Source organism: Filicampus tigris, chromosome 3 (genome assembly GCF_054856515.1).
Source record: "Filicampus tigris isolate MCC_2025a chromosome 3, RoL_Ftig_1.0, whole genome shotgun sequence".
NCBI classification, from domain to species: domain Eukaryota; kingdom Metazoa; phylum Chordata; class Actinopteri; order Syngnathiformes; family Syngnathidae; genus Filicampus; species Filicampus tigris.
The window spans coordinates 948,696-974,005 of NC_141219.1; the positions used below are offsets into that span (position 1 = coordinate 948,696).

The 25,310-nt window shown below is 44.6% G+C and overlaps 2 protein-coding genes across 3 annotated transcripts in view; both read left to right on the forward strand.

Annotated features, from left to right (window-relative positions):
• Window positions 1-628: 628 nt before the first annotated feature.
• sppl2a (signal peptide peptidase like 2A) lies at window positions 629-12,075 on the forward strand. 2 transcript variants are annotated; one of them, XM_086026196.1, is made up of 17 exons: window positions 630-889; window positions 2,761-2,871; window positions 3,048-3,230; window positions 4,044-4,133; window positions 4,246-4,379; window positions 5,021-5,172; window positions 5,248-5,344; window positions 5,433-5,534; window positions 5,896-5,977; window positions 6,653-6,727; window positions 6,807-6,863; window positions 7,651-7,704; window positions 9,568-9,667; window positions 9,773-9,853; window positions 9,988-10,148; window positions 10,620-10,653; window positions 10,955-12,075. In XM_086026196.1, exons 1-17 carry the CDS (start codon window positions 836-838, stop codon window positions 10,993-10,995), a joined length of 1,608 nt encoding a protein of 535 aa, XP_085882322.1. In that variant the 5' UTR covers window positions 630-835; the 3' UTR covers window positions 10,996-12,075. The 2 variants fall into 2 exon arrangements, with proteins under 2 accessions (XP_085882324.1, XP_085882322.1); XM_086026198.1 differs by lacking the exon at window positions 7,651-7,704 and having other exon boundaries at window positions 629-889.
• A 1,342-nt stretch (window positions 12,076-13,417) lies between these two features.
• Window positions 13,418-25,310, forward strand: part of trpm7 (transient receptor potential cation channel, subfamily M, member 7) — a 47,100-nt gene continuing 35,207 nt past the window's right edge. The window contains 1 exon segment of the mRNA XM_086024914.1: window positions 13,418-13,887. Coding sequence (XP_085881040.1) covers window positions 13,885-13,887 — 3 coding nt within the window. The 5' untranslated portion in view covers window positions 13,418-13,884.

Sequence of the window (25,310 nt, forward strand, 5' to 3'; positions counted from 1 at the left end):
TTAAAAAAATTCTAACCAATTACCGCTATGTGAAATTTGATAATTTCCCACGACACACTAATGGGCCTGGCACAGTGGTTGGGAATCACTGCTCTTGAAAATAGATGGATGTCTTTATTTATATGCACACTGCACTTTGCATCCCACAGCTCAGAAGTGTTAAGTGTTTAAGGTCGTGAAACTGCTCAGTGTGTCTGAGCGTGTGAAAGAGAGGGTGTCCATATGCTGCGTCATAACTTAATGTTGCCTCTCCTTGTATAACTGTGCCCAAGCTACATCTTTTCAGCGGGGTTCGCAACCTTTATGGTTGTAACAAGAGAATAAAACATGTATAACAACCAGGTTTCTTACGTATTGGTGCTGTTAGCATTCAACTACAAATTATTGCTGTCAACTAAACATGGTAAAACACGTTTGTCTTTGATAGGCGTGTGAAGATGCATAAAACAAATTCTGGTCAGAGGTGGCAAAAGTCCTTAAGTAGCACTACAGAGACTTGTGTGCAAAAAAGTGGTTGGTTAGTATGGAAGCACTGGTGGAAACTGAGCAACGGTGCAGGCGACTTTATGACGTCTCGCGTTAGGAATTCGTAGGAAAGATATCAAATCACAATGTTCCTTCCTCGTGGGCGCTACTTTTGTGGTTCTTGTAACTTGTGATGACAGGCAAATCATTGGCTCGGCGAGTCACGTGAGACGCGACCGATTGCGGAAGTTGCCCTATAGATCGCGAATGCTAAGCGCAGGCGACGTTTATACGAGGACACGACGCTCACAAATGTCCCCAAAAGTCGCTGGGTTCTCTATGTTGTTGTGAGGAATCCACGGTCGGCCAGATGGATAAAGCTGCCATATTTCTCATCTTGTCGGTTACCGTTCTGACGTCGCAGGTAAGTGTGGGAGAGGCATCAAAATGAGGGCCGACCACTTCCATTTTCATGTCATGTCACGTCAAAGTAGCTAGGGCAGTGAGTGAAGGCGTTCTACATGCGTTAAACGCGTTAAAGTGACGCCATTACGATATTGATGTTAAGTACAAAAAAAACATTAAGTCGATGGTTTCCATGTTATGCTTTATTGTCAAGCACTGTAAGAAATGTGTCAACCAAGACTACTAACAAGTTTTTATTTGTTCGCTTGACCTTAACTGCGCATGCGTGGGCACAAACGGAGAAAAAAAAGTCAAATGGTATTCGTGGGAGAACGGGGCAAACGATGCTTATTTGTTTTATCTCAAAAAGAAAGAAAGAAAGTAATGTGTCACCCTACTCCTGTCGACAGTTAAACTTCAGGCTGTTTCATGGCTGCATCCTTGGCAATGGGGCTTCTCGGTAAACAGAAACTGAAAGCCTGCTTTCCATCGAAAGCAAGTGCGTCAAAATTGTTTTCATCACGGTCAACATCGTAGTTATGCTTGCCCAATGATTGCGAAACGTAAATGTCAAACTACATAAAGGTAGAATCGCAAGGGTTGTAAATATACCGGCCAAATCACCGTTGGCATACTGTACAGTGGCGTGTAAAGGTTTATGCCCACTTCCTGATCTCCCTCGCTCCCTCCCTCTTGCAGAATTGCTTCAATTCAGCAAAACCAAATGTTTTTTTCAGCACGAGCGGCCGTTTACGGGTGAAAGGCATTTCAATCAGACTCAAGTCTGAACTTTAGTTTTTTAAGTCATTCCGAAGTTGACAATTGCTGATGTGTTTTTGATCGTTGTTGTGATGCAGAACCCAAACAACCCGAGCAAACCGATGGCCAAACATTCTCCCTCGGGATTTCATTGTTCTACCAATCACCCAAAAAATCGTCCAGGGCATGAAGTAGCATAGTAGCCCCGGACCATCCCACTCTAACAACTGTTTGTTGGTTTGATCTTTTTCTGGAATGCTGTGTTCCGTTTACACCCGACATAACAAGACCTGTACCTTAAAAAAAAATTCTGTTCGTTTTGTCAGCCCATTAAAACACTCCTCTTGGGAATCACTCACAGAGATGGGCACTTTACCTTATTTTCCATGTCTGTCCTCGTCTTTTTAAAGCGCTTCCATTCTTGCGTTCCGTCAGTCAGTGCAACCCCCCGACCTAGTTTAAAATGGGTGGATTTCTCATATTCCACAAACGCAACATTAATCAGAATTCCGTGATTAGACAAGTGGGCCTGCATAGAACATATTCTTGCAAAAAATATGTTTGGGTTGACTTCCGCTATAAGTGTATGTCAGCGCTGGCAGAGATTTTTACGACCTAAAGATGTCCCACACAAAGGCATACTTCACATGGAAAGGGATTAGGTTAGTTAACAAAACAAAATTGCCATTTACCTTTTCTTCCTACACCCAATACATACATACCTTATGCCGGATTACACCCACAAGACAGGCCGGGCGTGTTTCTGTCAGCTGTCTGTGTGGCGTCCTGTGTTATAAGCCATGGTATTACGTGTTGAACCACTAGAGGGCAGATTATACCTGTGCAATTTTACTCCAGGGAACGCACATGAAAAGTGTCGTGCAGACAGTTAAAGGCGGCTCTGAGCTATTGCAGAAGACAACAGTGGTCTGGGGTTTTAAAAGGACCCAACGCAACATTCAGTCAGCCCGTTGGTACTCATCCCTATTAGAGCGGTGGACGAAAACACACTTCTGTCCATGCTTAGTCTGCCCTTTTTAAAAGACTTGTCGTCCTCCGTCCACAAAACGGGCGTGGGGACGGTAGCTACATTGTGTGTGACACGGGGACTCATTTTGCACCCTCCCGCAGATAAACTGTCAAGAGGCCATCCTGCACATTTCAAACGGAAGCACAGAACAGGAATTCTGCATCCTTTACAATCACTCATGGACCCCGCTGCCGAAAAGCCTGGATGCTGCTGTAAGCTTCTCACTTTTCAAAGTATCCTCACACAAATGATAGTCAATAAGTTTTATTTGGAGCACGCTTTAAATGTCAAATTAATCTCAGTGTCAAGCTTTTCTTTTGCATTTCTTGAACGTGATCTCATTCGGTGAGCTGACGGCGAGCTCACGTTTTTGTCTTTTGTCATGCAGGTGCCGTATCCACTGGTGAACTTGACTTCCACGGGGCTGTGTGATCCCTCGGGAGTCAGGCCAGAGGTGGTGAAGGGGAAAGCCTTGGTGGTGATGAGTCCAAACTGTTCTTTCAGTCAAAAGGCTCTGGTTGCTCAGGACCTCGGTGCTACAACGTTGCTCATCGCAACCAACACAACTCTGGTAGGACAGAATGATTGTTCTAGAGCCCATGTGTCATTTATGTGAACCAAACGCAGTGCAACACAATCCACCCATTCCATTCCATAGCACTTGCCCCCATTAGGGTCACGGGTCAGCAGGAGTCGATCGCAGCTGACTTTGGCCGAGAGGCGGCATAGTCTGTGGACTGGTCACCAGGTCAATCATACGGCACGTATGGACAAACGCCCATTAGACTGCACTGTTCTTTCATGACCGGACATACTGCAGTAGCTACGAAATCCTTTCAAAATAGATCACGGAGGACAGTCAAAAATAGACTGCTTCTTGGTAAGGGTTTTCAAAATCCTTGCTCGTCATTAGCCATTATGCCAATCGCCGACATGAGGCCGAGTACGACATGAAGCTCGTCAATCACTTCAACACTGTTCCTTGGTGTCAACAAGAGCGTGCCAAAGGTACAAGGCTTTTCTCTGCCCACAAATTGCAGCATAAGTGGGATTTTAACAAAGAAGGGAAGATAGGGTACCAAAAAAAAAGTGAATTCAAGATTTGCGTGAACTCCAGGTTTTGTTGGACTTGTGAGTCTTATTTCCCGCAACATCTTGATGAACTTGAAATGGTGTTGACTTTGGAACCTTCCGCCGCCTTGGAATATTCTCCGTATGTGTGTCAGCATACAAATCAAACAAGATGCACGAGTCATTCTCGCACACGGCAGCGGTAAATCACAGAGGTCAGCATGGACATGTTTAGTCGCATGCCACGGAACAGGAAGTTGACACAAGACGAAGCAGCTGTGTTGAGTGCCTCCTGATCAACTTTTCTTTTCAGGTCCCTCCATCAGCCAATGGCTCAGATCCGTCAAAGGTCCAAATTCCTGTGGCCCTCATGAGGTACAGGGACTTCATGGAAGCACAACTGGTCAGTCCCACCTTTCCTAAGAACCCTTTTCAGCTAGCAATTTTTAGGTATTTATTTGTATTTGAGCGGCAAAAAAGTTGACCCTTGCTAAGCGCTGTCACGTTTCAATCAGGTTTTCGGCAATGGGATGCAGGCAAGGCTGTATGCGCCACGCCCCGCGACGATTGACGCCAGCATCGGCGTCATGCTGCTCATCTCCATGGTCACCGTTGCCTTAGGCGGCTACTGGAGCGGAGCCAGTGAGAGGTCAGAGTTGGGTGCAAGAAGCTGTTGCAAAGCCACCATATGCAAATGGGACATCAGTTTACACGATGTTGAAAAGTGCAGGGTCAGGCCCAATCCCAATACCCACACTTGCACCCTTGCGCCCCACATTTGCGCGTTCCCACCGACGGTACGAGTGTCTAGGGCAGTGTTTCTCAACAGCCAAGGCACATATTTCACATCGGGAAAAATCTCACGGCGCACCACTTAGCAAAACAAATCCCAAAAAGTTGCTATACGGGGTCATTATGTACCTTTTGTCATCTCATAGAAGAACATTGTTCATTCTTCTTCTTCTTATTATTATTGTTTTGCCTGTTACTATACGCGGTTGGCATCGATAAACGAACAAAACTTTACTGAAGTGTTAATATGATTTGAAAGAGCAAAATTGCCAAAACAACACCCCGTGCCGCCATGCTCGAAGACGCAAGTCCATGACGTCCCACGCACTGTCCCAATTCTGCAATTTTTGTACACTTGTAATCTGCGCCCTCAAACACAACGTGCACTTTGACTGCGTGTGCACTTCAGACCGGACCATAGGGCGCAAGTGTGGCTAATGGGATTGGGACAAAGTCACAATCATCGTATTAACGTGAATCATGATGCGTTTGTGGCAGGGAGCGTTTGAATTCGGGTGCAGGTGGAGCAAGCGGAGACAACAAAGCAGATAGCGGAGACCTTTCCCTCTACTCTCCTCTCAAAGTGTTGATCTTCGTGGGCCTCATGTGCGGCATGCTCATCCTCATGTATTACTTCTACAATATTCTCGGTAGGTGGGATGCGAAAGGACCAGTTCCAAGCCGAAAGATTTCCACCATGTTGGCGGCCATTTCTTTTCCCTCAGTTTACGTCGTCATCGCCATTTTCTGCATGGCGTCGGCCACCGCGCTGTTCACTTGCATTGATGCGGTGCTCGAGAAATTGGGCTGCGCCCAGGGCAGGTATTTGCTTCGTTGTTTTAGCCCAGGCAAGTACACATGAAATGGACGTGAAAGGTTTCCTTTGCTTCAAACTTGTTTCCCTTTTCAGCTTCACCGTTCTCGACGTCAACTTGTCATTGAGATCTCTCATTTTGGCCTCGGTCTGCATAAGCATCTCTGTGGTCTGGGGTGTCTACAGGAATGAAGACAGGTACTAGCATGCCACCAAGCGAGCGGCTACTCACTCTTGCCGACTTGATGACTTAATGGCTCTTCGACTTTGCCACTTTTCCGACCCCTCGAGTGACTTTATGTCAAGTGACTTGCAACAAATTGAGCAACTTCTTTTTTGGAGCTGTTGGCGACTTCTGAAGACTCTTTGAGACTCCTTCCATAGCAAGAGATGCTCACCCTTCTGCTTCCAGATTGAAAAACAGAGATGGGAAAAGTACCGGTACTTGAGTAAAAGTACAGTTACTTTTCATTTCAAATCCAATTCCCGATTGTACCAATTCCATAAAAAGTAAAAAAAAAAAACTCCTCTAATGACGTGTGTTTTGTGTTTTTTGTAGGTGGATCTGGATCTTACAGGATCTCCTGGGAATTGCTTTCTGCATCAACTTTATAAAGACCATCTCGCTGTCCAGTTTCAAGGTAGAATGTTCCTCGGCTGGTTTTGGCACCAAGATGAGCAAATAGTTTTATGATAGATAGTAGGGCTGCACAGTATATCGAAATAATATTAATATTGCGATATTGGCCCGTGCAATGTGCATGTCGCAAAGACGTGCAATTCTCTTACAGAATTTTATGCTTTCCTCTGAATTCGACCAGTCAGACACCAAATGAAATGTGCATCGCCACCTAATAGCTGAAAATGATCAAGGGTAATTACAGCTAATTAGCTAAGAATACATTGAGCTCACTTACTGTATTTTGCCGCATGAAAAAATGTTAGTTCTTTCATTCGATAATAAAAATGTCATTTCTTTAGGAACATGTTAAATATAACAATAGTATCTATATCGCTATATTCAACAACCATATCGCTAATCGTATTTTATTCCAATAGCGTTAGACGGTCCGAGCATAATAACAAGGAATTATGGAGATTTTCTTTTTTTTTTTTAAATCGGCGAATAGGTGAATCCACGGGGAACACTATGTCCGCGCCGCCATATTATCACTCCTGTTACTCTGTATTACATCTGCCAAGGATGTTGTGGTTTCATCAACTTTATTAATTGTTAGCAGGACTAAGCAAAGCCAGATTTCATGATTGCATGCATTTCTTCTGAAAAGTTTTTTCCTTTTTCCTTCCACTGACAGATCTGCGTGATTCTCCTGACCCTTCTGGTAGCTTATGACGTCTTCTTTGTTTTTATCACGCCTTACTTCACCAAGGTATCACATGTCCATGTCCTTTGTGCAAATTTGGTCGGGAAACATGATCATAAGATGTCTGCCTGGCATCTTGTCACAGGATGGCGTGAGCATTATGGTGCAGGTGGCTGTAGGCCCAGGCGCTTCAGGAGAGAAGGTAAAGTCTCCACGCATTTTTTTTTTTTTTTGCTTTTCTTTGCAAAATGTACCCGAGCATTTCGACCTTCATTTCTTTTGCCACATGAACTCTTTTGATTGCTGCTACCCCATAGGATTTATGAAGTACAGTCGAACATTTATTGTGGAGTGTTCCAGGCCACCGCACTACCTCCGATTTGAAAACACATTTTCCCATAGGAAATATTGCGGCGAATAACATGGTCCAACACTTGGTGCTTAAACTACGGTACTGGTATTCTTTATCATCAGAGGGACACGACAGCTGTATTTTGTTGTCAATAAGGAGTTGACCGACTAACGTCGGCTGTTAGTGAGGCGATAATCTGGACGAGTTGGTGGAAGGGTCTAACTGTAAACACGATGCGGCGGTCAGAGCGCAGGCAGGAAGAAACAGAACACCAATGTGCCGTGCCGTTCAGTAGCATTTACTCGAACGGATATTTCTCATGGAAAATGTATATAACGGAAATAATAATCAGAATATCGTTTTTGATGCATATAGTCTGCAAAACAAACCACTGCTGCCCTCGCAGGGACTGTGAAGTTGCAGTGAAGCTGTGAAGAGTAGCCATCATGTGTACACTTTGAGTAGGCGCCCGAGCTCGGGTTTTGACCAAAATGTGACCCTGAGGAAGAGCACTATGCAGCACTTCTACACACTGGCTAACGTCACAAGCTTCAACCGAATCTTAGTGTCAGTGTGTGGCTTGATTATCATCTGCGCTGCCTGTTCTTGACCTCACTTTGGTGGGACTCTGTCACAGACACACGGTAGCGTTGTGGAGGTGCCGGCCCATCCCCAGACTCCCACTGAGACAGTAAGACTGGCCTTTTCGCAATCTCTTCACTATACACACGTAGCTACCCCGTGCAACGTGTGCAGTCGATGGTTGATACCTTTTGTTTTTCTCAACTAGTAACCCTGCTCTCATCCCATGCCTCATTTAGAGGGCAAGTCAACCCAAACATTTTTTTCCACGATATGTTCTATGCAGGCCCACGAGTTGAAACAAGGCATCATGATTCATATTGCGTTTGTGGTATAATAGTTAATCCGCCCATTTTTGTCCATCTCCGTGGACATTTTGCCATTTTGTCACTTAGGCCTACGTCGACTGAAAATGGCATCACCGTTGCTCAGGGCTCAGGTAATGACCAATCACAGCTCACCTGTTGTCTGAAGCTGAGCCATGATTGGTCGTTACCTGAGCCCTGAGTAGTTGTGATGTCATTTTCAAAACAGCCGCCCCCTGAGAAAACGGCTGGATTTCTCATATTGCACAAACGCAAAATGAATGACAATGCCTTGTTTCCACTAGTGGGCCTGCATAGAACATATCGTAGAAAAAAAAACAACCCCGCTTTGGGTTGACTTCCACTTTAAAGACTCACAACACCAATGCATCCCCTTTTCGATAACAAAAGTCTTTCTAACTTTCAAACACTACTAATCGCTATTTCATAACACCGGTCATGTATCCCAGTATACTATTAAAACAATTTCAATAGGTCATTTTTTTTGTCTCTTGCAAATGCTGAGATGACCTCTAGGTTAGATGTTCACCCTTTTGCGCCGGACCGTGAATGAATGGCGCTTGCTGGCTAGCGCTGCTAAACACTGGCAACAGGCACCGTTTCAAGGTAGACCGTTCTCCTGCTGGTTTTGGCACAAGATGACGCCAAAGCTAGCTAGCGCTGGAGCTGCTGCTAAACGCTGGCAACAGGCACAAGTATAATACAGTGTCAGCGTAATAAAGTCATTTTTAGCGCCCTTAATTGGCGATTGGACGTTATTTCAGGACGTCGTCGTGTTGATGATGTTGGCGGCAACATTTTGTGATTGGCAAACGGCCCCAACAGACACCTCAAGTCAGCCGTTAACGCCGCGACACACTGCCGGGACCAACTTCAAAATCAAAGGGTACCTAGGCATTGAAGTCCATATAGTATTTGGTAAGGTAACGTTTATTTTGAAGTTGGCCTTCTTACCGAGTTGGCAGCGTGTCACTGTCATGCATAGCATAAACCAGTGTTTATGGAGCAGACTTTTTGGAGTCAAGGCACATTTATTTCATTGCAAAAATCCCGCGGCACACCAGCAAGTGTTGTCGTGTTTATATAAGCATTATTTCACATTGAAGAATGACGTTATATCATAGCATCTTGAATAGGAATGAAATAAACACAAAGAAAAAAGTATTTTTTAATGTTTCATATTGATACATACTCAGTGTGAAACATGGGCCTGTTTGGATAAACATGCGTCACTAATTCGCTTGTTTCTAAACAAAGACAATTAGCTACCTGTTGCTGCTGCTGCTGCCACCTGCTGGTATGGAAAAGTACCGCAATGTAGTAAAGTCATGATGACGCTGCAAGGCGCTAGACCGCACAGGCACACAAATGAGATCATTTCGCACAGCTCACCTGACAATATCTCACACTGGTGTGCCGCGGCACACAGTTTGAAAAAACACTGGCATAAACAATTGTTGCTGTGGTTAGCTTGACTTTTTGGCAGTGCACACGTGAATAAACGGGTACCCGAGGCAGAAAAAAATGCCTCGAGCATTTTTTTTTTTTTTTTTGTATCGAGGTAGCCGAATTACTCGAGGATTTGTGTCAGCCCTACATAATCCAAATCGTGACACTGAAGTATATTGCATTTTTTCTATGTATAGCTTCCTGTCGTCATGCGTGCCCCGCGGTTCTCAGCCTGGGCTCAGAACTTGTGTGGGATGCAGTTTTCCATTCTGGGTTATGGAGATATCATTGTGCCAGGTGTGTGTGCCCAATTCCATCGCCGCTGATGGTGAAACGCGCACGCCATGTTGTTGAATGAAGTCAAGGTAGAAAAATGTGCGGTGGCTTCTTTTGGTCCATCAGGTCTTCTGGTGGCTTATTGCAGCAGGTTTGACGTTTGGGTCAACAGCACCAAGAAGATCTACTTCTTGAGCTGCTGCATAGGTACCTCCAAATGACCTGCGTGTTTCAAGGCTTTCTGACATGTTGTGCAACACGATTCAGTAGCTCAGCTCACCGGAGGGCGTCGACCTCAACCTGCTGCTGGTCTTTATCACGCCGCCCCATTTTCTTTGCAGCCTATCTGCTGGGAATGATAACAACGTTCGCCGTGATGCTGCTGTCGGGGATGGGCCAGCCGGCTCTGCTCTACCTTGTGCCCTTCACCCTCATAACTTCTGCGACGGTGGCGGGCTGCCGGGGAGAAATCGGGCAGTTCTGGTCCGGGACCTCCTATGAGGTGAGAAGAGAAATGGTGCCCTTATCTTCTTCATTCTTCACTGTTGTTAATAATGGTCATCAATGTTTTCGCTCTCTATAGTCACAATTTGCCTCTTGTAGTTTATTCAATGCTGATGTCATAATGAGTGCGTGGGAGAGAGTTGGACTGCAATCGAGACGGGTGGCGAAGCAATCTTTTAATTGGGTGGTGTTCTCTGTTTTGGAGCAGACCACACGCAATACGAGCCCAACTGATCAATCCCTGATTTCCGGTCTTTGTGTGGAGTCTGTCACTGATGAAAAAAACACAACAAAAAAGTCACCCAAAAAATCTTTGAAGATTTGAAAAATCCTTGTGCGTGGGAGAGCGTGAGAGTCTGTGAGAATGAGAGACTGAGAAGCTGCGTGCATGCGTGCAAGAGATTGTCAAATTGTTGGCGTGCGTTTGCTGACAGGAGATCACATTGTGTCATGACTTTGTCTTCTTCAGGTGTTGGAATCCTCACAGGAACCTTTGTTGCCAGGTGTGCTCTCCTCATCCCTCCCAACTCTCGTGTCGTGCCAGCTTCTTTTAACCCCCTTTCATTTACTTTGAGCATTTTAACTCATGTTTTTGTTTGCGAGCATTTGCACATTTGTATATGGCCCAGAGGCTTTTGTTCCTCTCATCCCTTCACCCTTTATGCTGTTTAACATTCATGTTGTGGTCCGCATGCTGCCGCGTGCCGTTAACCCGGGAGGGCTTGTTGTGGCATGGATGGATGGATGGATGGATGAATGTGTTGTCCGCCACTCTCGCTTGTAACGTTTCTGTTTTCTTTACAGAGGAAAGACGTGACCACCCCATAGGAGCAGAACCGTGCTAACCTCCACGCCAACTGTTGGAATTTCTTACTTGTATATTTTACTGTGAAATTGACAAAGCAAGGGACAATGATGAATCAATAGAGTCTTGGATCAATATGGCTTAATTTTGACTGCTTTGCAGAGAAGAGTGTGGCTAGGTTCTTTTGTAGTATGGGAAAGGCTTTTTCAGTGCCTCTGTTTTGGTTTTCGGGGGGGAAAAAAATCTGTCACGTCTTTGCCTACACATCCTGCCTCGGTGATGACTGAACACATGATAGAAAGCACTTTACTATACTCATGTTTCAGGCTGGGGGAGCTGAGGAAAACACTAGCCACAAGATACTGTTTGATACTTTGGATTTCTCCGTTACGCCTGGTTCACAGGGCAGGATAATTAGCCCCCGATTCTCCCCTCCCAACCATTGTAAGAACGCTCCGCTTATCGTAATGGCTCCAAAGATTAATCGTATGAGATCTTCCTGACGTGCGTGGTGTGTTCAGACTGATCTCGACCGAAGGATGTTTGCGCCGATTTCATCATGTTGGATTGTTTGCTCACCGTGTGTGGTATGCCTTGAGGACTAATGAGGGAGGGCTCATCACGTCAACGGCAGCCTGTTGACAGTGATTTCCAAATAACCAAAATCAAAAACGTCACGGCGCAAAAGAAAGTCCGCGCTCGCACTGTCGCCACGCCTTTGACCTATGCCTTTTCTTTTTCTCGCATTTTTTCTGCTAAAAACAAACCACAAACTATGGCCACTGCCTCTCCTTCATCCGCCATGTTTGTTTACACTGAAGTCACGTTTAATATCGAGAGGTTTTGCGAGATTTCCCACCTGACCTGCGAATGAATATTTGCGAATGAAATCAATCGGTTCGTATGTGGTGTGTTGACTTTGCCGTGTGGCTGCACACCACATATTTTACATTCAAAACTCGTACACCCGTGTTTTTTTTCCCCCTCCTAATATGGGGTCTCCAGTTTTGGAGGTCTGCCAACAGTTTTAAAATCTTGCAGTGTGGACCAGGCGTTTAGCTGTTTTTATGATGTGGTTTCATGTTTGTTGCCTTATATTAAATTAACAAGTATGTTGTCATGTGTTTTGATGTGAATGTCTTACACACAATGTAACAACTCTCCCTTGTGTTTGTATTTGGGAAACATTTTTTTCCCCATAGCAAGTCATGGAAATAGATGCTGTCATGAAACCTGAATTAACTGTACAAACAACCTTTTAAGTAAGAGTAACATTTTTAACTGTCATACAAGTGTAGAAAATAAGTCACCCAACAAACAGTCAAAGCAGAATAGAGGTGCAACGATTATTTGATGAATCGACTACTAATCAATTATCAAATTAATCGCTAATTTCTGATCATGGATTTATCGTTTAGAGAATTTAAAATTGTGCAATTCCTGGGAATTTCAGCCTCAACAGTAAATGTTCTCAGATTTCTGTAGTCCTCCATGAAAGCAGACTTAATCGATTATTCAAAATATTGAATCAAAAATAAACGTCTCCTTTTACCTTGGAAAACAATGGTCAACACGTTTGCCTATTTTCTGGCCTGTTATAGACCAAACAAGCAAAAGAACCTTAATATGTTTGTGCATTTTCTGTACTGGCAATTAAAAAAAAAAAACCTGTTTTTTGAATATGGGAATGGAAATTAAAACTTAAAAAAAAAATAGTATTCAGTGATTAATTGACGAATTAACCAATTATTAAAATATTTGTTAGTTGCAACTGTAAAGCACGACAATAAAAGAAACAAAACATGAATTAAAGGTACAGGTAAGAAAAAATATGCTGTCAAGCATAACGGGTTAAAGTCAGGATGACAACAAATGTCATTATCGGCACCCTCTACATTTTTTTTTTAAATTTCTGGAATAAGTTTACTTTTTATTTTAGATCTACAATACTCATATAAACGAGTCTTAGCTTGCTGAATTCCATATCCAAAGAATACAAAAACAGTCAAGTAAAATTTTACGTTGAAACAAAAAACTTCATTCACATACAAAGTCACTGAAAAGGCTGCAACTTGCATCAGTGCCGTCGATCAAAGGATCTCAGAGGATGGTAACTCACTGATCAACACTGATAAATGTAGTGTGTGTATCTGTAATATGCAATGTTCTACATTGGCGGCCCGTTGAACTTCCTCCATCCTTGTCGGAGGTTAGTGTTACCAGGGGCAAAGTTTAGTTTGCCCCTGGCGGCTTTGTCTCAGAATTCCTTACACCTGTTTTCTGAGTTTGGTCATGTCATGTGACATTTGCAAGCTGAGCCGTGATTGGTCATTACCTGTGCCCTGAGCAACTATGATGTCATTTTCAGTCGACGGTGTAATATTCAATGGTAGAATGAAGACAAACTCCAAAAATGTCCGCCCCCTGAAATGGTTAAAAACGGCTGCTTTATTCATATTACAGAAATGCAATATTCATCGGAATACTCTCGTGTTTGGACTCGTGGGGCCGCATACAACATAATGTAAAGAACATGTTTGACTTTACTTACTCCTTACAGGGATTGTTGAAGTGTGTTTTTCCTTGTAAGTACTGTAGTGTGCCTTGTCCCACAAAACGCCACTTCGCGTGCGGGTGGGTGGCCAGTATGATGCGGATCGTGGAGTAAAACAAAGGCACATGTGCGTAGAGGCTCCTCCCCGGCCATGTGACAAGTGAGAGCTGGGCCGGCTGACTCGGCCGCACCGTCACGCCGCGTCAGTCTGGAGTCGCACAATTATGAAAAAGCAACCTTCCGTTGGAGCTGCAGCCGAAGCGGATCTCTCGAGCGTCCACCGGGCTTTCTCTCCGAAGCTAATAACACAGAGCACCGCCGATAGATGGCTACAAGCCACGACGCAGCTCCCCCTGAGTCTCAACGGTGACGAGAATGGTACGTGGCCGCTCCCTCCTCACCTCGTAGTCCGCCTTTGGGGCGCTTTTGTCGGCTTGTCAAATTGGCGCCGGTGGGTCGTCGTGACTCGTGACTGAGCGCGGATCGCGAGCGGCAGGTCCACCGTGCATGCGTTTCCTTTTTCGGCTCGAGAGGGATCTCCCTTGTGTTTGCCGACACTCCGGCGAACACACCGCGGCCGTTTAACGACATTAAAAGGCTCCAGCGTGGAAAGCCCCACGCTTACCATCCCCTCAGCCCCCCACCCCCCACACTGGGTGCATAGCAGGCTAAGTGGCTAGCTCATAGCGCTACATGCTAACTAGCTTACAGTAGCAACCCTGACGTTAGCGGCGGTGTCAATCTCAACGCCAACCCGGAATTTCGAGTGCAAATATTGACGGTCGTAACGACATAGCTATGGTCGAAAGACGAGTTGTCATGTCCGCCGAGCGGTCGTCGTCACCCGGACCGAGGGACACCTGACTCGTTTGGACAGTTTGTTCTGTCACGGAGGTCGAGAGGTGCTGAGACCGCCGCTGTAGCCGCGCACTCCCACCTTGGACTTTCTTTCCCTCTGGGCAGTTTCCAGGCGTTTAGATGATGTTAGTCTCATCTTTTTCTTTCTCAACTTTCACGTACACTTGATGGAAATGATGCCTTTAGAAACAGCCAGTTTTGATCGACACTGCCAGACAAGTGTCAGTTTGAGTGCTTGTAGTTTGTGTATAGAATTGTAGTACATTCGTTATTCACGAATGCACTTTTTTTTTATGCCAACGTATATGCTGAAAAACAGAACTGATCAAAGCTATATGCTGAAAAACAGAACTGTTGACCTTTTCTGTGCAATTTCTAAACCCCGTAAGATTCCATAAAATGGCACCAATCAAGTCCTGGCTATTAAGAAATGACAGTAGTGGTATAGTACTTTGACTTAAAGGGTAAGTCAACGCAAACATTTATCAAGAATATGTTCTATGCAAGCCCACTAGTTGAAACAGGGCATTCTGATAAATATTGTGTTTGTGGAAGAAGTGTTAATCCACTCGTCTTTAGCCATCTCTGGAGGCGAACATTTTGTCTTCTGTCGACTGAATATGATGAATGCCGTGTTGGGCCTGCTGGGAACATATTCTTGAAAAAACTATGTTTGGGTTGACTTCCGCTTTAAGTGCACACCCGTCACCACGGGCAGGCTATAGGGGGTCATACCAGCTCACCAAGATGCTTGTGCCCTGCCCCAAGCTGCCGCATTTGAAGCACTGATCCCTAAAAATGAAATGTATTTTATTTTATCTTATCGTAGTAGCTATTTATTGTTGTGTAATACCAACGTTGAGTTGTTTATCACAAAGACATTAAAAATAGGAACCATTTGTAGTCAGCGCCTCTATGCAGAGGAAAACGCTCTAAAATCCGTAACACTTGGGCGATCCTTCTAATATTTTCAGATGTTGATGTTAGCATAAATAGAGACGATGTTCGTGACTGTTGATCAAGTTTTTCTCACATTAGATGACGTTAAGTTTCCTACATTACGCGTTTAGACTGTCGTGGTGCGTCACTGTATGACAAGTAAGGAGGGAGAGTTACACATGACGTTAGTGTCGGCAACTAAAGAGTCATTTGAAAAGAAACCACGGGAGCCACAAACCTTTTGGATATCTAAAATGAAGATTGATCGATTTTTAAAAAAAAAAAAAAAAAAAAAAAAAAAAAACAATTTTCCGCTTTTTTTTGCTTTAATTTCTACTGCAGACACCCGCTGAACAGGTTGGACCCTTCAAAGCGATATGCATAAAATCGACACATAGTATTTGTTAAATTGATTAGGAATGTCATAATACAATCAAAAGCAATGGTTCGGTTTGAATATAATGAGTTCTTGCGTGATGATACATCTCCAAGGTGCGAGTGAACGAGACATCTTCAAAAATATCCACCTATGACGGACGCCCAATTGCATCACCTAATACGCCCGTGGCATGGACTTTCTCAAAACCAGAGAGTAAAATAGGTCTTGAGGCGAGATTTAAAACACTTGACTGTTTAGTGTTTCCCAATTTTTCCCAATTTCCCAATTTTTTTTTTTTTTTTTTTTTTTACATAAGACAAATATCACGACACACGACCGAACAAAAATGTTCCAAAAAGTGGATTCACCGTCAAATCGTTACCAATTTTGTAATTTAGCTTTATTTGAAAATGAATCATCATTTTCTGACCAATTCAGTGAAATGGGATCATTACCTATGAAATGATCTCTCTCAGAAAGCTGGGTGGAAACACTTGCCGTGCTCAGGGCGTGTTTTCAAAAGCACCCGTAGATAACTGCCGACAAACTGTTGTCTCTCTCGTTGCAACGGTGGCGTGCAGGAGGCACACACCGACTGGCTAACGTAGCGAAAAAAGCGCCACGTTTTAAACTGTGAGACTGTGAGACAGAGGCTCATTTTGTAAGCTTGCTTTGAAATGCTCAGTGTTTTTGGAACGAACGAACGAACGAATGACGGACGGGTACTGTGGCTGCTGACGGATGACCATTGATGGACCAGCAAAATTTTGTAAAATGCCCACCTCTGATTATTATTTAGAAATATATTCTTTTCAGTATTTGGTTCAGTTTTTAGTGTTTTCTGGAGAAATAAAAATGAATACAAAATGACTTAAGCCATTATTTTAGGAATGTGAAGATTTGAAATGATTTGAAATGGTAAACATTAGTCAGAACTACAATGAACATTTTCATGAAAACACTTGTAGGCCATAACTAGAAAACCATAAGAAAAATAGTCAAAGGTTTGAACCAAGCGTGTTTTCTTGTGCGTCGTAATGACGTATTCTCAAACTGCTGCGCAAACTACTTCATTGGGCACCATTTGTGACCTCGTAATGTCGTAAAGGAAGCAAACCCCATGTATGGAGATAAAGTGAGCGGGATTGATTAATTATTAATCAAATGCTGGTTCCAAACCTTCCAATCCTTAACTCTGCAGGCTCTGTTTCAAGCAACCCATACCTGCTGTCAGCGTAACCGTGAAGTTGTAACACCTCAGATGGCTCTTATTTTCAGAGCTGGGCATCCCGCCTATGTGACGGACAGGTCCATCGGTCCACCTATGACGGACGCCCATTTTATAGGCGATAAATGGGAAACTTAAACGACGGAAATGTACCCACGCTGCAGGCGGATGACGAATAACGGACGCTCAATTTTTAGTAAAATGCCCAGCTCTGCGTAAAAGACAGACAATGTCCAAAGTTTGGGATCTTTTTCACTTCCACCAATCGAGATAAAATGCCATGAGCACCACAACCGCATGTCTACGATCACCAACAGCAAATCTGACGTAACTTAGCATCGCTAAGTAACGTTACGTATGCGTATTGTAATGGCCCTGCTAGTGGTGGAGAATTGACACAGCCATCGGTGTACTTGAAATCGCGTTATTTAACAAACGGTAAGACAACAAATAAGCACATTCATACAGCAGCTGTCGATGGCCACAACTCAACACTCAGACAGCCTCACCTTTTTAAATCCGCACACACTCAAAGTCACAGATACTACAGTAGAACGTGAGGATGGGGATCCCAAGTGGACAAAGATCCAACCCGCACCCCACGGCAACATCTTATTGCCTTTCATAATGCAAAGTCTATTTGTAGCCAATGAATTGAATGGATATGTGGGAGACATTGTGATCTCCTTTTTGGCCACTCCTCCAATGATCAAGTATTGAGTTGATTGCCCAGTTTCCAAGTTCTGTTAGTCACATGACCAGTGATCACGGGAGCGCAGCTGGGCTTTGATATTTGTTTAACAAAACAAAACAACACCCAGAAAACCCAACGTCACGAGTCAGACGATCGATGGCGGCGATGGCCACCAAAGGGAAAGCCGGCATTTTCCCACGGCGATCCTGAGACGGTCACATGCCCCAGCTTAGCCCTCACCTGGGCCAGGGTCACTGGACAGAGTTTTTGCTAGCTCGCTGGACTGATGATGTCGCGATGCATCCCCTCCACAGAGCAATGAGCTCCTCTTTTCATTTTTCTTTTTTTTTTTGTCCAGAGGACTTCTAAGCAGGGCACAATATGATTGGCTGCTTGTACAGTTGAGTAAACAAGTAGCCCATTCGAAGTTAATTGCCTCCAATTCACTTTTTTTCCTCCTTGGCAAGTAGAGAGCAAAGGGGCAAGGGGGGAGCTAAAACCAAAGAGACACGTTACAGTTACTTACACGGATGCCCTTTCATGAATGTGCAGTCCTAAAAAAACGTTTTCAAAAAGCCACAAGGACAACAAGAGTATAGCCCAGAGGTCTGTTCTAAAAGCAGCTCACCAGTGACACACTGACTTGCTGAGAAGAATTAAAAATGAAGATTAACATGTATTTTTTCTTGTTTATTTATTAGAACATAACGCTACACATTTCTTGATGTACGCAATATTTTGTTTAAAACTAAAATGGATATTTAAAAAAAATCAATACATTTGAGGGCTGCCGTTTTAACACCGCGACCATTTTTGCTCGTGGTTATCGTCCCGTCAGAATGAAAGATTGGCTCATGCCAAGTAGGGATGTAATGCTGGAATGTGAACTCAATAAAGCTTGCATGAAATGACTTATTGACTTGACGTTCAGATAATTGTCCTGTAACCTTTGTAGTTGAACACAATTTGCATGTGGCTGGACTGGTTGACTTGGAGATTGTTTGAATTTCAAAGCAAATGTTCCCATTGGAGGAAAATGTTCATGTGAATTATTTTATTGTCATAATAGCATTATAAAGTCCAAAGGCACATTTTCCAGTCCTAATTGAACAACCGTGGTGACGACCACTGTATCTGGAAACGAAAAAAGCAAAACCGCTCACTTGGGAAAAGATGCAGTTGGAGTATGTCCCTGTAGAAATGAATCCGGCGGCATTTCATTTTGAATGTCTTGCTCATATTCTACTGAGTAGCCAATCGCAGTCATTTTGGGGAATTTTAGAGGTGTGCTTGAATTCCGAATGTAGCTGCTGCGTACACATGCGCGTTGAGTCCCCCGACCAAAGTCTCCGATCGATCACACCATAAAATTGTGACAGCAACTGCATGGTCGTCTTTAAAGCTACAGTAGGTGGTCGCATACTGTTTACGTGTCACCTACTTGTTCATCACGACCACGGACGTGATCGGCTCAGCCTTTAGTAGTCTGAGCTGTGAGGAATGAATCTTGCATCACTTGTTTGTGCTCTTGGCTAAACTGTTTGCGTGCGTGCGTGCGCGCGCACGCCCGTGTGTGTGTGTGTGTGTGTGTGGGTGTGTGTCTGCGGCGTGTTTCTGAGCACTGTTATCTCACGCGCTAATCCATTTACAGCCCACACACACTTGCTAATTTGGAGATGACTGATAACGTTCTTTCCACTGGCCTTGAACAGACTTGAGAGCGTACTCGGTCGCAGCCTCACACTTGGCTCATTTTTCAATTAATCCAGTGCATTGAAGTGCAGTTCCTGCTTCCTGGCATACTCTGCCAACTGAATTTTCATATTGACGAGCATGAGTGGAAGCCAAAAGTTTCCCACTTTTCTTTGACCAGCGCAGTTTCTCATTGGCCCGCATAATCGTGAGTAGAGATAGACCGATATGTTTTTTTCAGGGCCGATACCTATTACTAGTAGTCAAGGAGGCCGATATTTATTTTTACGCAAAAATGAAAATATTGGCGTCAAAATTGACAGAAAATAAGTAAATAAAACTCTATGTTGAAATGTATTAAAGCATATATTTACTGAGAAAAAAAATCAGATTTGAAAAAAACCCCATTATAAATGTTTGCCAATTCTAACAAAAAGGGAGCGCCCGGGTCATCAGCGTGTCTTCTAAAGTTAAATGAAAACTTCAAAATTGTTCCATATAGTTTTGTACAGTAAATAAAGTCCTTCCAAATGACAGAAATGTTCAAATTTCACTTATCTTTGTTTTGATTTCAAACCAAAAAAAAGGGCAGAGTGTACGCAGGGTCGGTAGAGTCTCTTGTAAAGTTGACTGCAAATTGAAATAAATAGTTCCTTGAAGTTAACACACTTTTGAATTGATTTAGTATCGGCCATCAGAATTTTAAAAAAAGGCAGCTGCCGATAGTGGTGAAACCCCGGCCGCTAATCGGTCTATCCCCGATGGTGAGCGCCAGATCCGGCGAGGAGGCATCACATGCTGTGGCTCGCCGTGCACTGCTGAGCCGCGGCCACGGCCAACGAGTGCTTGAGCCGTCACGCTTTGGTCTCATGACTTTTTCACTGGAAGCCTTCTAAAGCCTTCAATTTATTTCCCCCATCTGAGTTTTTTTTTTTCTTTTGAAATGTATTTCATTCATGGCAGTGGCAACAGCATAAGCGCACAAGTGGTCATCGCATCTGCCTCGCAGTTCTGAGGTTTGAACTTTGAATCTCGGCTCCGGTCTCCCCGTGTGGAGTTTCCGTGTTCTCCCCGTGCTTGTTCCCCCCCCCCCAGCTACAGCGGCTTCCTTCGTCATAGCAGAAGCATGCACGCTCAGTTCCCGCCAGACTCTAAAGGTGTGAGCGTGAACGCCTGTTTGTCTAGATGTGCCCCGTGATTGGTTGGTGACCACCACTCTCGCCCAAAGTCAGATGGGATTGGCTGCAGCTCACGAGGATAAGCGCTAAAGAAGATGCATGTTTGGGTCTTCATGCCATCTTCCTTGCATCATTTTTTCTGATGGCGAGCTGTTATTTCAATGACCATGAGAAAAATGAGACGAGAGTACGCGCCGTCCATCCATCCAATGGGTTTGACCTCATTTGCGGGGCAGGTGGGCTGGAGCCGCTCCTTGGCTGACTCTGGGCAGGGGCCACCTTGAACTGGTCACCCGTCCGTCTCAGGACAAAAAATAGACACTCACTCACGCTCACCTTCACACCAAAGGACAATTTAAAGTCTTCACTCAACCTACCACGCGTGCTTTTGGCACAAGCGAGAAAGTCGGTCGGCATACTTGGAGAAAAGCACGGGGACAGTACGCACGCACGCGCACACACGCAGTAGTATTCAATTAACCGGCGGTTGAAAAGTAGTCCCGAGTTGTACTCCGAATCCATCGAAAAGATTTTGTTGAAGGTTGCACAGTACAACTGCAGTGAGGACAATAATAGTGCAGGGAAAAAAAGAAAACGACGAGAAAGTCACTAGAAAGCTCACCGAGGCGTGTCGGATGGCCCGGATCCTGCCCGTGATTTTCCATTTGGGTCCGTGCAAATGGTTGATTGGTCATTCTTGCTCTTATTCGCTCCTTAAAAAGCGGTGGACTAGCTCATGGTCTTGCCATCCACTACCGTCTTTATAAAGATGCTTCTTCTCACTCTTGATTGACACTGCCGGAGAGCTATTTATACGTCTAAGACTTTTTCATGATCAAATATTGTTGCTCGCGGTTTGAAGTGGCCTTGCGCTGCGCTGCATCACACAGTTGGGGTATTTTTTTTCCAATCTCAGTTCCTATGAGAGCATCAACATTAGGCAAACCATACTTTTAGAGCAATGTTGATTGTGGCTTTCGTCACTCGGGATGGACAATTGGCGATAGCGGGTATACGGCAATATTTTTGCTCACAGTTACCATTCCGTCACAATCTAACATCGGCCCGCGCCGAGGGGCATTATTGCCCCCCACCCCCACCAAAACAACTTTGCCGAGCAATGAAAGAAAATGCATTGTTGACCACCGCTAATCGAACAAGTCAATGAAGCTCTTCTGCTATTGCTCCTGCGATGACGCCACTCCTGGCACAGCGAGTTGTGAGAATCCAGCTCTTTGACCAATTCGGGGCCCAAAGTGAAGCTGTAGCCTTTTGTAGCTCTCCTGCATTACAATGAACGGGATCTCCCTGGAGCCATCACAACAGGTTGTGCTAGATGGTGAGCAAACAAGAAGAACAAATGCCTCACGTGCGCCTCGGAGGCCTCCGTTTTTGACTCCCGCTCACGCCGAAGAGCCGACCGACCCTACGGCCGCCCGTCTTTTCAATGGGGGACAATCGGATTGTCTTTGGTCACGCAAAAGAGGGCCGGAGGAATGATGGCGTCACCGGCTTTGTTGCGCGCGTTTGTGAGCGCTGCAAACATTTGCTTCCCGAATTCAATTTGACCCAAACACTTGTGGCGATGCTGCGTGACGTTTGGCACGGCAACAAAACAAAAAAAAAGTATGATAAATATCTGAGGCCGGTCAAATCGATGCAGAGGGGAAGAGTGAGTGAGTGAGGGAGGAAGTGGAAGTGCATGCGTGTGTTTTTGGCATCCAGGGCGTCCAGAGAGCTGCAGTCTTTTGTTGGCTGACATTCTCAGGTACCATGGTTACAGGTGACAGGTTAGCCCAGCTCAATCCGGTTTGAACGCTGTGCTGGGCCAGGAGGAGTTCAGCTCCAACTGAATTATACCTGCAACCATCTTTTCTGATTGGGGATGGGCATAGTTCTTTAGCCAACAATTGATTGACTTGTAGAATTTTGTTGATGGTGTTGAATGGATCATGAATCACATCTTGAAGCGACGGAGGCAAAATGCATTGCTCTACTTTGCTCTCAACGACTTTGTGGTCTCAACAGCAGGACAAACCAACACTCAGGAAGCAAATGTTTCTCCGCTGTGGGAATTCGAGCGACAGCATCAACACGTCAACTCAATTCTGAGCCCTACAATGTGCCAGTTCAGAAGATTCCAAAGCATTCTCCCATCAAAATAGGACAAATGTGTAGATTTGTTATTCAATGGATCTCTGGTCAATCCAGGAAGTGGCCACCCCCTTTTCCAAATGTCAGAGAAGATGGAAATATTCGTCATGTTTCTTCCCCCCATACGCCGTCAAAGACAACAATTGGCGTTGTCAACATTTCCAGCACAAGCTTTGCAAGACTTCAGATAAGTTGCTTAATTTCCAGGAAAGTGAAAACTAGCTATCAACCAAAGTGCTGAGCTCCAGTACTACAAGGAGCTGGTTAATGCGGTTTGCTTTCTGTTTACTTAATTTTTTTAAATGTTCTTTTTATTGGGGAATATAAAATTCAACTAATCAACATTTAGTCATCTTATCATAGTAGTTCGCATTTCCATTTTTCTTATTTGTGAAAAAGAAAAGAGAAATTTAAAGGAAAAACTTCAAGAATTAGCAAAAAGAAACCGGGAGCGCACATCAAACCAATTACTCCTACAAAATGTAAAAGTAAGGAGCAATATTATCATTTGCAGCGTCAGCTGAAATCAGACCTGATCGGTTTCGCATACTCTGTCCATTTGTACCATGTCCGGAAGAATTTATCCATTTCGATAATGTCATATGTCAGCCTTTCCATAACGTAAGTATCATGCGCAATACCAATCCGTTCTTCAACAGTTGGTGATTCCACATTTACCCATTTTCTTGTGATGGATTTTTTTACCAGCCGCTAATAGACTATTGAACAATTTTTTATCATCGACCGTCCAGTCCGCCACTTGTAAATCACCCAAATACAAACATTCACGTTCAAAAGGAACATTTCCACTTTGCTTTCTATTTCTGGCAGCCGTGTATGCTGCATTTCCGTTTATTTGAACTGCTTAGAAGGGCTGCACAATATATGGGGGGAAAAATGATTTTGCGATCATGGCCCGTGCAATTCGCCTATCGCGAAGCCATGCAATCAATGTCTTCTTTCTTTCTTGCTTGGGCATTATCGAGGGCAATTACAATTCAGTAGCTGCAGTAAGAACGCATTGATCTTGCTTATTTGGCCACATTAAAACAATCTACTTCTTTCATTAGATAATAAACATGTTATTTTTTTAGTTACGTGTGGAATATCGCAATAATATCGCCATGTTTTTCCCAATATCCTGCTGCCCTACTACTTAGTCAAAACACACTACGGGTTATATCGGAAATCTAGCCTACTGCAACTTAATGCTGCTCCCCGCTCCCCCTTTAAATTGGTTTTTTTCCTCTACTTCATCCAAAATATTTTTTGTCACGATTCAAATGAATTGCAGATAAATATGCTTCCATAATATTTTAGTCGAATGAAATGCAAGAGCAATTTAAATCTAACACCCATCTGTAGCCCTTGTCCTGATTCGGCACCGATTCGGATTCGGGGTGACGTAACACGCCAAACCGGGGGTCTCCAAGTCCAGTCCTCTTGAGGCCCTACCCAGCCCGTTTGACATGTTTGCCTCCTCCAACACACCCGATTCGATGAGCAGGATCAACGACGTGGTCCTTGGGGGCTACCCGGTGCCGCGCTCACCGCCGTGGTGACCCCACATTTAGCGTCCTCAATGAAACCACAAAGCCAGTTTTTGCAATGTGAGCAGAGTGGTACCAGGTGCGCTCGCTATTTGCTCACCTTGCTGCCAAGTATGGCACAAATTGTTACTCGGCATCACAAAAAGGCAACAGTGACGTTTCGGCGTGTATTCAAATGATTGGGAACAAGCTTAACAGTGTTGGTAATGAATCTTATAGTGCTGAATATTTGTGCAGACACAAACCCATTAACATGTTAAAAAATGAAATGAAATATATCTATCCAACAGGTTGTTCATTTTCTCTTTAGTCATCAATGACTGCGAACAAATAAGGACGACTCTTTTAAGAGTGTGTGTGTGGGGGTGTGTGCGTGCGTGTGTGCGTGCGTGTGTGCGTGTGTGCGTGCGTGCGTGCGTGCGTGCGTGTTGCCGTCATTAGATGGGTGTTTATCATTGAGGCCTCTGCCCATCCACTAATCCTGTCCCGCACCTCCTCGCTCTGGGGCCTCTCTCACCCTAGTCTAACATCTACTTGTTCTCAGACACATTCATCTGCCTCCCGAGAGAGGCTTCTTACACATTAACTGTCCGTGGCGTTACTGTTAGGCGGCCACATCTCGCCGAGCACTCGGCTTGTAGCTCTCGGCCGGATCCGCGCGCTAAAGGCAGGACGTCGCGCCGCGCCAAGAGTCTCGGTGAGGCCGACGGCCCGATGAACGTTGGGGAACGCTCGCTGAAGGCACATTGGGGCAGTTGTGCTTTTGGTCCGGGAGATGCGTGAAGGAGCGCTGGGATGTTTTTCTACAAAGCCCTTCAATACAGAGATGAAGACGAAGAAGACAGTCAGGTATGCTATCAAGTGCTCGGGTGATCTTTTTTTTCCTCCCCGCCCCCCACCCCCCCAGAGCTACGGAGCTGACTGAACCAGCGGGACCTCAGAGTGGGGTTTCCGAATGCCCATTCGGAGTCAGGCCCAGATGAAACTCGGTTTGACAGTGCACTTTCTGAGCGTGCATACGCAGCAAATGTCGTCGAAATCGAATAACGTTCGTCAGAGATGCACGATAGAAACCTTCTCGGCGATTCTTCGTGATCATTTTAAACTGCAGCCGAACCAAATGCACAAT

Bases quoted from the DNA above. Each gene is read 5' to 3' on its own strand.
- sppl2a (XM_086026196.1), top strand. From the start codon at position 836: ATGGATAAAGCTGCCATATTTCTCATCTTGTCGGTTACCGTTCTGACG. The intron at 2,872-3,047 runs GTAAGCTTCTCA...TTTGTCATGCAG, and splicing joins CGAAAAGCCTGGATGCTGCT to GTGCCGTATCCACTGGTGAA. The intron at 9,668-9,772 runs GTGTGTGTGCCC...TTGGTCCATCAG, and splicing joins TGGAGATATCATTGTGCCAG to GTCTTCTGGTGGCTTATTGC.